The 14,625-nt window shown below is 40.3% G+C and overlaps 1 protein-coding gene across 1 annotated transcript in view; it reads left to right on the forward strand.

The window, feature by feature from the left end:
* The window catches only part of LOC137284888 (tRNA-dihydrouridine(16/17) synthase [NAD(P)(+)]-like), a 20,493-nt gene extending 9,305 nt beyond the window's left edge, over window positions 1–11,188 (forward strand). The window contains exons 5-12 of the mRNA XM_067816917.1: window positions 537–619; window positions 1,111–1,214; window positions 2,316–2,460; window positions 2,672–2,768; window positions 3,742–3,839; window positions 7,250–7,448; window positions 9,088–9,163; window positions 10,016–11,188. Of these exons, the coding sequence (XP_067673018.1) occupies window positions 537–619; window positions 1,111–1,214; window positions 2,316–2,460; window positions 2,672–2,768; window positions 3,742–3,839; window positions 7,250–7,448; window positions 9,088–9,163; window positions 10,016–10,245 (1,032 nt within the window). The 3' untranslated portion in view covers window positions 10,246–11,188. The remainder of the gene's footprint in view (window positions 1–536; window positions 620–1,110; window positions 1,215–2,315; window positions 2,461–2,671; window positions 2,769–3,741; window positions 3,840–7,249; window positions 7,449–9,087; window positions 9,164–10,015) is intronic.
* The last annotated feature ends 3,437 nt before the right edge of the window (window positions 11,189–14,625 follow it).

Genomic DNA, 14,625 nt, shown 5'->3' on the forward strand with positions numbered 1-14,625 from the left:
ACATACACAATACAGCTTTATAAAGGCAAGTGTTTGTCTTCCTTAATGAACATACCAGTGAAGGTGAATTCATCGTCAACAACTCATGCAAATCATAAAAGTGAGTGAGTGAGTTGGGTTTTAAGCTGCTTTTAGCTATATTCCAGCAACATAATGGCAGGGGACACCAGAAATAGGCTTTGAACTTGGGTCTTCGGCATGACAAGTGAATGCTTTAACCACTGGGCTACCCCACGTCTCCTTGTTGCAAGGGTTAGCTTTTAGGATCTGGTGTTCAGGCTCACTGACCTGGTTGGCACATGTCATTTGTATCTCACCTGCGCAGAACAATGCTCATGATGGTGATCACTTGATTTTCTAGCCCAGACTTGGGTATTCAACTAGCTGGAAATGTGAATAGTGTGGCGTTATACAACAAATAAAGATTTAAACAAATTTGAAGTGGACATTTGTCTAAAGGTCTCTGTGTATGTTTGCTGTTGACTTGAAAGTCTCTGTGTATGTTTGCTGTTGACTTGAAAGATGGTATGTTGAAGCTGCTGACAGTACATGGCCGCACAAAGGAACAGAAGGGTCCCATGACTGGCATCGCTAACTGGGAGTTCATTAAAGCTGTCAGGTAGGTGGAGACACTGGTCATGAGGCCTTCTATATTGTCCCCAAAGTCAGTATATGATGTCAGTTTGTGACATAATTTAGATTACATTGTGAAAGAAAACACATCATATACATGATCACTGTAATGTTTTGTATTTTCATTTTCAGTTTTTAATTCATATTTCTGTGTAGTCAAAATGATACAAGTAGTCTTTGAGATTATGGTATAGTATGTTCATAATCCCTGTAGTGTTATATTTTTCTGTCTTTAGTATTGTGTTGATTTCTGCACAATGGTTCCATGGATAAAATCAGTCTACTATATTTCCAGTGCTACTAAAACTGGTTTCCAACACACTCACTCCACATTCCTCATGTAATTGAACAAAGCAGTCTGAAAGTTATATCTGGTTTCTGCAACTATAGTACAAGTGACTTGGATATAGGGTCTCACATATACAGTCAGTTTCTGTGACTTCTCCCATATTTATTGTAAGCTATGTTCATATACAGGGAAAGAGTGCAGATCCCTGTGTTCGCTAATGGAAACATTCAGTACTTCCAGGATGTGGAACAGTGCATCAAAGAAACAGGTGTTCAGGGTGTCATGTCTGCAGGTGGGTGTGTCAGTACTTCCTTGATGTGACTGCAGATGTGTGTCTGTACTTCCTTGATGTGTCTGCAGGTGGGTGTGTCAGTACTTGCTGGGCGGGTGTCAGTACTTCCTTGATGTGACTGCAGATGTGTGTCTGTACTTCCTTGATGTGTCTGCAGGTGGGTGTGTCAGTACTTGCTGGGCGGGTGTCAGTACTTCCTTGATGTGACTGCAGATGTGTGTCTGTACTTCCTTGATGTGACTGCAGATGGGTGTGTCAGTACTTACTTGATGTGTCTGCAGGTGTGTGTCAGTACTTGCTGGGCGGGTGTCAGTACTTCCTTGATGTGTCTGCAGGTGTGTGTCAGTACTTCCTTGATGTGACTGCAGATGGGTGTGTCAGTACTTACATGATGTGCCTGCAGGTGTGTGTCGGTACTTTGTTGGTGTGTGTCAGTACTTCCTTGATGTGTCTGCAGATGGGTGTGTCAGTACTTACATGATGTGACTGCAGGTGTGTGTCGGTACTTTGTTGGTGTGTGTCAGTACTTCCTTGATGTGACTGCAGATGGGTGTGTCAGTACTTACATGATGTGACTGCAGGTGGGTGTGTCAGTACTTGCTGGGCGGGTGTCAGTACTTCCTTGATGTGTCTGCAGGTGTGTGTCAGTACTTGCTGGGCGGGTGTCAGTACTTCCTTGATGTGTCTGCAGGTGGGTGTCAGTACTTCCTTGATGTGACTGCAGATGGGTGTGTCAGTACTTACATGATGTGCCTGCAGGTGTGTGTCGGTACTTTGTTGGTGTGTGTCAGTACTTCCTTGATGTGACTGCAGATGGGTGTGTCAGTACTTACATGATGTGCCTGCAGGTGTGTGTCGGTACTTTGTTGGTGGGTGTCAGTACTTCCTTGATGTAACTTCAGGTGGGTGTGTCAGTACTTCCTAGATGTGCCTGCAGGTGGGTGTGTCAGAACTAGTACTTGATGTGTCTGCAGGTATGAAATAGTGCATCATAGCATGGCATACAGCCAGTGAAAGATAAATGATGGTGTTCACCTGTGATACATACACGTGTGCAAACACTAAAACGTACATGTGTTCTAACACTCCAGTTTGTTTCAGAGGGCAACCTGCACAACCCTGCCCTGTTCAGCGGCAATCAGCCCCTAGTCTGGGACATGGTAGGGGAGTACCTGGACCTCGTCAAGGAGTACCCCTGTCCAATATCCTACATCCGTGGCCATGTCTTCAAGATCCTGCACCATGCGTAAGTGTTGCCACCTCTCATAACTAACAGGGGCAGTGGGTAGCCTATTGGTTAAAGCATCTTCATCATGCTGAAGACCCAGGTTCGATTCCCCACATGGGTACAACATATGAAGCCTTTTTCTGGTGTCACCAGTGTGATATTGCTGGAATGTTGCTAAAAGCAACATAAAAGTAAACTCACTCACTTAAAGGCTGTACTGCTGTTGTAGATTGCAGGTACACCAGGACGTCAGGGATGAGGTGGCTACTGCTAAGACTGTAAACGACTTCAGACTGGCCAACAAACACATCCAGGAGAAGTGTCAGGTAATGGGCTATCCTTCAGTCACCCAGATTATTGGTAGAGGGGTGGTGGGGTAGCCTTAGGGTTAAAGTGTTTGCCTATCATGTTGAAGACCCGGGATCAATTGCCCACACGGCTACAACATTTGAAGCCCATTTTCTCATGTCCCATGCCATGATATTGCTGGAATAGTGCGCAAAGCAGAGGAAAACTAAACTCACTCACTCACTTTATTGGTAGATGGCTTACAGTTCTAAACATCTCTGTCAGAGTCCAAGTGCTTGGGGACCTGGTTTCTGTTCCACCTGTTCTAACTCTCATAATTTAACATCAGCTTACGATAGTCATAGTGTAATGATCTTATAACATGGGTCTCATAACATGGATACCCAACTCCAGCTCTCTGTCTTTTCTACAAACTCAAGATAAGCTGATAATGCCTTGTCAGTTTTTTCACCAAAGCTCAGGAATTCTCTGCCTGTCAAGCAGCTGATTCTGTTGCACCTTTCAAGGGACTGCTGAAAAACCTTCTCCTACTAAGTGCCGTTGAGCAGGCCTGGCTTGGATACCAGGCGCTATATAAACCATTATGTATTTGTAGTGGCAGCTGAACATTTGAAGCCCATTTTCTAGTGTCTCGTGCCATGCATGATATTGCATTATAGTCATAGTGTTAGGATCTCTGTGTGTATCCTTGCATCCTTTCTGATCGCAGGCATAAAACCCTGGATAGCTGAAGCTTTGAAGTTTGATTAACCAAAGAGATATTTGTGGTTGATATAATAACCTTGTAGAGCATGAAACCTTGTTCAGCTTGTACATGGAACTCAGTGTGATGTCCAACATTGTAATTTACATGAGCAAAACAGTAATCATTCCTAGTCAACAATAGATTGTCAGTATTTTCCATATACAAAGTGTACAAAAAGGTAGATTTGCCAAATTCTGTTGGTGTTGTGTTTCTGTATCATCAGTAGCTTCTACCTCATGCTGTAGGAGGACATGGCAAAGTTTGCTGTCTCCCCAGAGGAGATCCTCACCAGGACCAAGCTGCCTCTACCTTACTGGATCTGTCAGCCCTATGTCAGACCTGGGTGAGTGACCTGGGGGGTAGGAACTGAAAGTTAGTTACAACTTGGGTTACGGTACCAAGACTGGATGTTAACACTTCAGTATGAGCTGGTAGTGGACATCCTTGTTGTAAGATAATTCACTCATCAAACAGAAGACCAGGGATCAAATCCTCACAAGGTGGAAGCCCATTTACAGTGTCCCATGGCAGTGTTACAAGGCTCTCGTAAGCCTTAGGTCTCGTAACTTTTCTCATAGCATTCATACTTCCAATACTGTAACACTGACTTACGATAGTCATAGCGCATTGAGAGTTTTGTGAAACAGGGCCCTGGGGCCCTGCATCCTCGATATCTCCAGGGTATACATTCCGATAAGTCTCCACTATACGCAGGAGGCATCTACTGCTCTGCTCGATAAATTTATTACCTCCCTTGGTCTTTTTATCTAATCAGGTGTCTACGCTGGGAAGTTGATCAAACCAATCACAAATCACTTTCTTTTTTTAAATTATCTAACCGACCATGCACAGATGCAAGAAAATTATCAAAAAACATTGTCTACAGTGATTTATTGACCTGCCCATTCTCTTCCCACAGAGTTTACTTGTCATATCTTCCTACGAACCTCTGTTCTAATGTGGCCATATTTGCTGGTTCTCATAAAATCCCCTAGCTGCAAATAATTGCAACTCGAAGTATCTCCCTTCTTTCTATCAAATCAGAATGCGTGATACATCGACTTGCATCCAGCTTGACTAACCTAAGAGTTAGCGACTTGTGGATGTATCATGCAAGTTTAATAGATAGAGAATGCGACCTGCCTGAAAAATGTCAAGATTCATAATGACACCCCATGCACGTGTAGGAGGCTCCCATGTTGTGCACATGCTTCACATACATTGTGTTTGCATGAGGTGATAATGTGAAATGATGCTGCATACACAAGATGAATGTCATTGCAACGTTTCTCAATGGGTTTTTTCCTACCAGACTTAAAAGTTCAGGTTCCCCTACTTTTTTTGAAGAGTATATACCATGTAGGGCAAAACCCCAGAAGCTACTAATGAATAATAATGAAGTTTGTTTATTATTCAAGTATTTTATTTAGCAACATCACATACATGAAATTCTGAGTTAATTAATGAAGTGTGTTAATCCCTATCACTGATAATCTCTATGACTTATTCAATCAAAACATGTCACCTAAGTCAGTGTTTGGTGGTTTTGTCCACAGGTTTTCATTTGGGCTTATTGTCCTTATGGGTTTTTTATCCCAAGGATCTTTTGTCCACAAGGGTTTTTGTCCCACAATCCTTTATTTCATTATATTGTAGTCGAGAAAACATCTTCTTTTTTTATCCAAAGGGGGTTTTGTCCTAGAGGTTTTTGTCTAAAGGGACGTTTGTCCTCACACCAAATATAATTAGAGATCCCTTTGATTTCATTGTGAACGTGCTTTACTGTGGTGCATTTTAACTTTGCATTCACTGCAGTAGTGTGGAACAAGGCACTAAATCCATTGTGTCCTCTTCATTGGTCCATGCAGTTGGTTAAAGTATTCACTTGTCACAATTAAGACATGGGTTCAGTTCCCCTCTTGAGTACAATTTCTGGTGTCCCCTGCCATGATATTGCTGGAATATTGCTAAGCATAAAACACGACTCACTCTCTTTACTTTGGTCCTTTTCCCACCGAAACAAAAGTCACCTCCGAAGTGTGGTGATATTGGTTATCATTATACATAATTATTACTACATGAGACAGAAATTTGTAACTGAGTGAGAAATGTCTTTTTTATCCCCCCGGCATGTAATGCGGGGGGATATAGTCAACGCCTCGTCTGTCCGTCCGTCCGTCTGTCCGTCTGTCCGTAATCATTTTGTTTCCGGAGCATAACTCAAAAACCGTTCAATATTTTTAGACCAAACTTGATAGATATAGTAATCTCAGCCTATGGTTGTGCCTTTTGATATTTACAGAATTTTGGCATTTATATTTTTTTTGTTTTTCCATGGAACATTTTGGTGTTAGTCTTATGGTGGGGTTGGCTTTGTTTCTAGAGCAGAACCCAAACACCGCTCAATATTTTTCTGCGAAACTTGGTAGATATGTTTGGCAGACCCGAAAGTGGTGCCTTCTGCTATGTACAGGTTTTTGTGATTTATTTTTTTCTTGGTTTCCATGGAAATGTTTTGGACATAGTCTCAAAAGTGAGAGGTGTGTTTCGTTTCCGGAGCAGAACTCAAAAGCTGTTCAGTATTTTTCTGCAAAACTTGGTAGATATATCAGTCTGAGGCTGAAGTGGTGCCTTTTGCTTTGTACAGGTTTTTGTGATTTATTATTTTCTCAGTTTCCATGGAAACGTTCCGGACATAGTCTCAAAATGGAGGGATGGGCTTCGTTTCCGGTGCAGAACTCAAAAACCATTCAGTATTTTCCTGCAAAACTTAGTAGATATATCAATCTGAACCTATAGTGGTGCCTTTTGGTATTTACAGGTTTTTGTGATTTATTATTTTCTCAGTTTCCATGGAAACGTTTCAGACATAGTCTCAAAAGTGAGACATGTGTTTTGTTTCCGGAGCAGAACTCAAAAACCGTTCAATATTTTTCGGCAAAACTTGGTAGGTATATCAGTCAGATGCTGAAGTGGGGCCTTTTGCTATGTACAGGATCTTGTGATGTGTTATTTTCTCGGTTCGGAAACGGTTCGGACGTAGTCTGAGAAGTGAGAGGTGTGTTTCATTTCAAGAACAGAACTCAAAAACTTCTTAATATCTGTCTTTTAAACTTGGCAGATATGTGTGGCAGACCCCAAAGTGGTGCCTTTTGGTTTTTACAGGTTTTTGTGATGTATAATTTTCTTGGTTTCCATGGAAACGTTTCGGTCTTAAAATGGAGGGGTGGGCTTCGTTCCCAGAGCACAACTCGAAAACCATTTAATATCTTTCAACTGATCTTGCCAGATATATGAGACAGATCTTGAAATTGTGACTTTGCTGGTTACAGATATATGGCATTTATAATTTTCATGAATTCCATGGAAACAATTCAAACTTAGTCTAAAAAAACAATGAGTAACACTCAGATTATTTGTTCTTTCAAACATGTTGGGGACCAGGGGGATATGTCATCTTCTGATGACTCTTGGAGATGAATATCAGCGTGTCCAGATAATTCATTGAAAACTGCACTAACTGACAAACTCACATTGACTCAGCAATATGTCAGTCTGCTAGAGCAGCCACTAGTATGAGGCCTGTCTAGTCAAATTATATGCAGCCTGTTTAGATCATGTAATTAATTGGTAACATGGTAACAGAGAAATGGGCCAAAATTGTGCTAAGATCCATGTTTCGGCTAGTGGAATCCAAGGTTTGTCTTACGTTTCATGTGTGCTTTTACTAGATTATGGGTATTTGTGCTTCAGTCCCAACCCGAATGCCAATGGAGAAAAGCGTGCTGAGCGAGACCGCCTCAACTTGAAACGGAACAATGAGCTGAATGCCCTAGCCATGGAAGGGTTGTCTAAAAATAAACTGAAGAAGATGTTGCGACATCCTAAGAAGAACTTTGATCCTTCCCACAAGACGACGTACGATACATGTGCCACATGTTGTAATCCCAAGGTACTTTTATCTTACCTGCAGGGGGCAGAGATTCTGTAGTATTCATCGAAAATCGAATCTGACACACTAGTTTAGATTATCAATGTCCATTATCACTATTTTGATGTGATATTTTACTATCTGTGTACATTATTTCCACACAGCGAGAACAGAATTTTGACTCTTGAGCAGTTTTGAGCGCTGAATTAAGGCAAAATGAGATTGGTTTGCTGCTGGGCTAATTCTCAAATGAGAATTGTTTCATGCTAGAAGGCCTACTCACCTGAACTCTGAAAGTTCCGTGAATCTGATGTATTTACTTGTAGGAGGAATCAAACTGAGACTTATTGAATCGATGGTTGAATATCGAAAGTCAAATTGAGGTGTGGTTGAAGCATTGCAGCCCTATTCTCAAGGCTTTCTCTGTCATAAGCTCCGGCACTCAGTTGATGGATCCTGTTATGTCTCACAAACTAGTGCTCATAATATCAGTCACTGGATTGTCAGCTCCACACATAAGTATTTACAGATCGCTGTCAGAATCTTGCTGGAATACTGGACTATTGCTGGGTGCAACTTTAAGCAACAGACATTGTTCTAGATAATATTGATTGACTGTAGGAGGCTTGATTAACTGCTTTTTGTTTCACCTGATCTCATAAACTCTAACATAAATTACAGGAAAATAAGTGGAATTCTTTCTTTTGCTAATCAGGGCATCATTTGAAATAGGTATTTGTTGAGTCTCTGAATGGCATTTGGACGTGATAGACAAAAAAGCAAGAATTTTATTGATGTCTACTTATTTATTGTGATGGATAGAACATTTTCAACTATATTCTTGCTCGTTTATCAGGTGAATGAAGGAGTAACAGTATATTTCAAAACGCTGTGTCCATTATAATAAAGAAGTTGACATCCATAAAATTCTTGCCTTTATTAAATATTTGTTGAGATAGCCTGCAATGGTTCAGACTAATTAGGGTTTTGGCACTAGTCCTTTTTCATGGACATTGACACACACCTACATGTTCTGTAGATATGTTTTATGTTAGGTCATCATATTGAAGAATGTCCTGTGGTAACTCCATAACATCATGGGGTAGCCTTGTGGTTAAAGCGTTCCCTCGTCACGCCAAAGACCCGGGTTCAAATCCCAACTTGGATACAATGTGTGAAGCCTATTTCTGGTGTTTTCAGTCGCAACGCTGCTGGAATATTGCCAAAAGCGGCGTAAAACCAAACTCAGTCAGGTAGTCATAACATCACAAAGATGTCCTAATCCATTGTCATCCCAAAATGGCTCCTACAGGTTATGTCAGTGCAATTACATTGCATCACAAAGCTGGTCATGCCATCAGGTACATAACAATAAAATGACATCACTAATTTCTCTGCACTGAGGTTGATTATCTGTATTTTTGTCACAAGGCACTGACTGTTACTGATTAAAGAATTTTGAAGAATGCAGTTAAATAGTAAAAGAAACTTCTTACCCCCATTTATTTTATGTCAAAAACATAAACATATTCAAATCCTTTATATGGCTGTTATTGACCAATATTTGACACTTCAAGACACTCGGGCGACTCTTGAGTAAATCACTAGTAGACTGTGGTGGATCTAACTTGTACATTTTCTGAAACATTTCTATTTTCAGGGTCAGAAATGTGAATTCAGTTTATGCAAGGGCTGCTGCAAGAAGAAGTCTGTGAAAGAGACCTTGGACTGTGCTGGTGGGTCTCAATTCATTGTGTGTATTGATTATTTGAACATATTTTATGACTGTAGAATCTATTAAAAATCATATTGTTCTTTTCTGACAAAATTGTCACACTTGCTGACTTAGTCCATGCATGTTATTGTTGTATCCAAGTTGTGTAGACCGATGGATTTGATGTCACTCACTGGATTGCCTGATCGATTATTTACAGACGGCCATCATCGGTGTAATAAGCTGAAAAAACCCAGTCAGCCATCAGAGCTGATGACTTCAAAATGTCCATTTGGCTGACTAGCTGTATATTTGGACTGTCAGTCAGAAATCTATCCTGTCTCGGGCGCTCAGATGAGCCTTGTGTCATACACTACCATCTGTAGCATTGCAGTCTGTGCCAGAAGTATTCTGTGTACTAGCCCAAACTCTCACTTGACTTTACAGTTGTTGATGTTAGTGCATGGATGGACATAAGTAGATCACTGATAACAAGGTACTGACATGTTGCTATAGTCACATGATATAGAGGCTACATCATATCAAAACATCAAAAGCATGGGGCACACTAAATAGACAACCTGTGATGGTCCGGGTTAGAATAGGCCTTCAGCGAGCCATGCTTGCCATAAAAGGTGACTATGCTTGTCGTAAGAGGTGACTAACAGGATCCGGTGGCTAGGCTCGCTGACTTGGTTGACACATGTCATCTGTTCCCATTTGCACAGATCAATGCTCATGCTGTTGATCACTGGATTGTCAGGTCCAGACTCAATTATTTACAGACCACTGCCATATAGCTTGAATATTGTTGAGTGCAGCATAATACTAAACTCACTCGCTCCCTAACGAGACTACTCAAATTGTATTCCAGGTCATGGCCTTACCTTCAAGACAAAGGCAGAGAGGAAACGACTAGAGAGTGAACAACAATCTGCCGCTAGTGTAGTCTTAGCCCTGGACGGCGTCAGTAATGGCACCAAGTGTCAGGAGTCAAAATCTGTCAACACAGCAAGTGCTGATCAACCAGCTGAAGACTTATGCCACACAGACTCTTTACCGGCTGATAAAAACTCAGCTGAAATACCAGATGTAGTTTTGTAGCACATGGAAACTGTAAATGTAACATCCCATCTCATTGATTGAGACTTTATCTCTTCATACGATGCACTGCCACATTCGATACATCATAATATTTGTGTTGCCATGGAGATGATTAGACAGGTATGTTAGATCTTGTGATTTACACATGGATGAAGAAGTCATTAAGAACTTTAGAGTTTGAAGGTGGGTATTGCCTCAAACAGTTTAGAAGTCGTTTTAACTGTATTGGGTAAAATTTGGTGACTGAATCTCTTAAAATCCTTCAAATGCTGCTGTAGTAAACAAAATCAGTTTTATTTTTTAAGTATATAATTACGATGATTTTCCTGTTTAAAGTTTCAATGTTTGTGTTGAGACAGAGGAAAACATCTTGTCAAAGTGACTCCAGTGATTTTAATCTGTGCTTGTCACAACAAGCAGGTAATAGATGGTCAGACTTGCTTGGTTGACGTCTTGGTTGACGTCATTATCGATACTTGAAGTCTGTCACTGGATTGTCTTGTCCAGACTTCATTCCTTAAGGTTTGCCAGGGGTAGCCTAATGGTTAATGTATCTGCTCACAACGCCAAAGACTTGGGTTCGATTCACCACATGGATACAGTGTGTGAAACCCATTTCTGGTGACCCCTACTGTGATAATAGTGGAATATTGCTAAAAGTGGCGTAAAACCATACTCACTCACTCAGTAAGGTTTGCTATCATGAAGAAAGATAATTGTGCAGTGTTAAACCACAAACACACACAAACATCAGACACCTACTGAGTGTTATGTGGTTGGACAGTGGAAGGTAATGGACAGTCATACTCAATAATGTCCCATGTTCCATGCTTTCCGTGTACAGTGCTTTTTATGTCTGATACTGCACTGATAAGTCAGACTGGGGTAACCGTCATGCCTAAAGCTATATGTGACCTTCTTGGGAATAAATATGTCAGATATAGTCATAGTGGAATGTATTATTCAGCCTGCAAGTTTGGCTGCATTGACTTTGGGTCTATCCCCAAACGAATCATTGTGCTAAGGTGGTAATTATACGCCTCAACTTTAAACATGGACTTTGTATGTTGAAGTGCCACAATATTTTGCTGTATCATTATGCTTTGTCAGAAAATCCAAGTGTATCATCTTGTAACCATGGCAACATTCAACATGGATAACCAGAGATGGGGACTTCCCTCCCTTTCATGCATTAGCAGTCCCTAAGTAATATCAGATGTATGGTAAATTAATTGAAGAACAGAAGTAATATTTTGCCATGGCCTTTTGACCTTCCAAGTATGATAAGGCCCCCGCCCCATTTAACTGATGTGATTTTTCAACAACCACTTTACCTCAAAATATCAAATTTGTTAAATGCACACAATGCTTTGATTTATTCTTCTGGGTCTGGGAGACAGAATATCCCAGGGATGATGGGGTAGCCTTGTGGTTAAAAACATTCGAAGACCCCGGTTTGGTTCCCTGCACTGGTACAATGTGTGAAGTTTATTTCTGGTGTCCCGTGCTATTGCTGGAATATTCCTTATATTGTTGTAAAACAAAACTCACTGTACAAAGCCACTAGAAATCAACATATAATCAAAATCTTTGAACAAACAGAGGAAGTCGGTTTCACTAGTATCTTTAATATCATGTCCAATATCTTCCAACGAGATCGACAAATATAATGCTAAATGAAATATGTACACCCAGTTTTCTGCCAGACAGAATAAAATAAGAAGTAATAACTAACGAATACGGTGTGAATGCAGTATGAACCCTTATCTTCAATAAATGTGACTAAATATTTGTTTCAATCCGTCTAACCAAACCTCAAAGCAACTACATCAGAAATACATATTTTTATGTGATGAATTGTCTTTGATAGGTCCATTGCATTCTTCCAGATCTGACCTGCTGATCAAACTCAGTCCCTTGTCAAACAGGGTCACATAATTCTATGAAGGAATGAAAGTTTGACTTTGAAGTAACAAATGAATATAAACTCATGAAACAAGAAAAGCATCTATGAAAAATCAGATAAAAACAAAATTAACCAAAAAAACAGTCATCGGGTGTAGATGAGTAGCAAGTCTTGGAAGATGTGCTTGAGTGGTCAGGTCGTGTTTATCTAACATGATAAATACAGTGTGGGTTATTCCGAGACAAAACGAAATTACAGATGACATACACAGCATGATGATCATGAACACAACAAGCAAAACAAACATAGGCTGAAGACAACATTGACTGAATTCGATAATTTCCCGAAAGCAGAACAGGGACTATTTTAGGTAAATAGAAATATGCTACTCAAAGGAGTTTAGGAACATCCGGTTGTTTCAAATAACTATCATACGTCATATTAACTATAGTAATATGAAGAACGAGGTGCTCCTTCTATTTTGAGTTGTGTATAATCAGATAGATACTGTTATGATTCCAATATCTTTATCTCAAAGTGAATTCCTCACAAATATCAATATTAAGGTTCATTGAAAAACGAGTCCTAGCTTTTCATCTTAAGTGTTTTATCTGAACATTTTTTAGTATAAACAAAAATAGCAGATCGCTATTCTCAAGAAACTGTTCAGTAATTACTAATATAGGTTTTATTTGAAAGATTAAAAGTAGCTTCCTTATTTCAGGAAGACTGTTTTTTATCACTCTATCATAACATGGATGCAACAAAATGACACATTACTGTTCTTCTGAAACTATTAGTCAGATTACTAATATAAGTTGGATTTCGACAAAAATTAATTTCTTCAAAAAAAGACTTTTGCTGCTACATTTTAAATACAGATGTATACCAAGATTTCTGTACTTCTGAAACTTTCAAAAAGATATTGATAGACACAAGTACGATAAGCCTGTCACTAGTAGTACTGCAATGGAAATAAGCGAATGGTAAACCCAAAAGTACACAAGATAGAATTGTCAAGCTTCCTGATATCGGGGGGATTTGAAGCAGGGTCGATGTGACTGTGATAACGCTGCTAGAGGCATCCCAAAATATGTTAATGGCTGCGTCGTTTCACAGATAGATGCTGCCATCAGATTTTTTCACCATAAGGTGTACAATGCTACCTTCACATTTTGGTGGGATTGTCTTGCTTTTCACAGCTACAACATGACCACAAAAAGTTTCGACAGAACAAATGTTGCATACATAGTGAAGCATGATTGAGACTTTCATGTCATCTGAAAAAAAAAAACACTGCTCAAATTTTGACAGGAATGCTCTAAGTGTCCTGGCAAGGACTGAATGTGAGTTGTTTGGACATTTTGTCATGCGAGCAAATATTAAATATTAGATGGGAACTCAAGCCTATAAAATTTGATCTGAAGCCATGTAGACAATTGAGTAAGGAATCATTAACATGTTTAACAGCATGGAACAGCTCCCTATCCATACCCATATTGATCAGTACAGAATACAGTGACATGTATGGTGAGTGAGTGAGTGAGTTTAGTTTTACGTCGCACTTAGCAATATTCCAGCTATATGGTGACGGTCTGTAAATAATCGAGTCTGGACCAGACAATCCAGTGATCATCAACATGAGCATCGATCTGCGCAATGGGGAACCGATGACATGTGTCAACCAAGTCAGCTAGTCTGACCACCCGATCCCGTTAGTCGCCTCTTACGACAAGCATAGTCACCTTTTATGGCAAGCATGGGTTGCTGAAGGCCTATTCTACCCCGGGACCTTCACGGGTATGAGATGTATGGATGAAAGCTACCATGCACCTCTCATACTGGGTATGATGTAGTGTGAAAATAGATTCACCCTTTTCATGCACCCTTACATGGTGCTTCTGGACAGATTAGCAATCCTACATGTCAAAGATTCAGAAGGATCTACTTGGGACATGACCTATGTGAGTGACCAGATGACTCACATACTTACATGTCAAAGATTCAGAAGGATCTACTTGGGACATGACATATGTGAGTGACCAGGTGACTCACATGCATACATGGTAACAATTCAGGAGGGTCTACATGTCTATGACCTATGTGAGTGACCAGATGACTCGCATGCATACATGGCAATGAATCAGGAGAATCTACTTGTGGCATGACCTACGTAAGTGACCAGATGACTCACATGCATACATGGCAACAATTCAAGAGGGTCTACATGTCATGTGACCTATGCAAGTGACCAGATGACTCACATGCATACATGGCAACAATTCAAGAGGGTCTACATGTCATGTGACCTATGCAAGTGACCAGATGACTCACATGCATACATGGCAACAATTCAAGAGGGTCTACATGTCATGTGACCTATGCAAGTGACCAGATGACTCACATGCATACATGGCACAAGTGGACATACAGATGATGTTACAATGTTTAGAGTATACACTAGTTAGCTTCCA

Source organism: Haliotis asinina, chromosome 5, assembly GCF_037392515.1.
Source record: "Haliotis asinina isolate JCU_RB_2024 chromosome 5, JCU_Hal_asi_v2, whole genome shotgun sequence".
NCBI lineage: Eukaryota > Metazoa > Mollusca > Gastropoda > Lepetellida > Haliotidae > Haliotis > Haliotis asinina.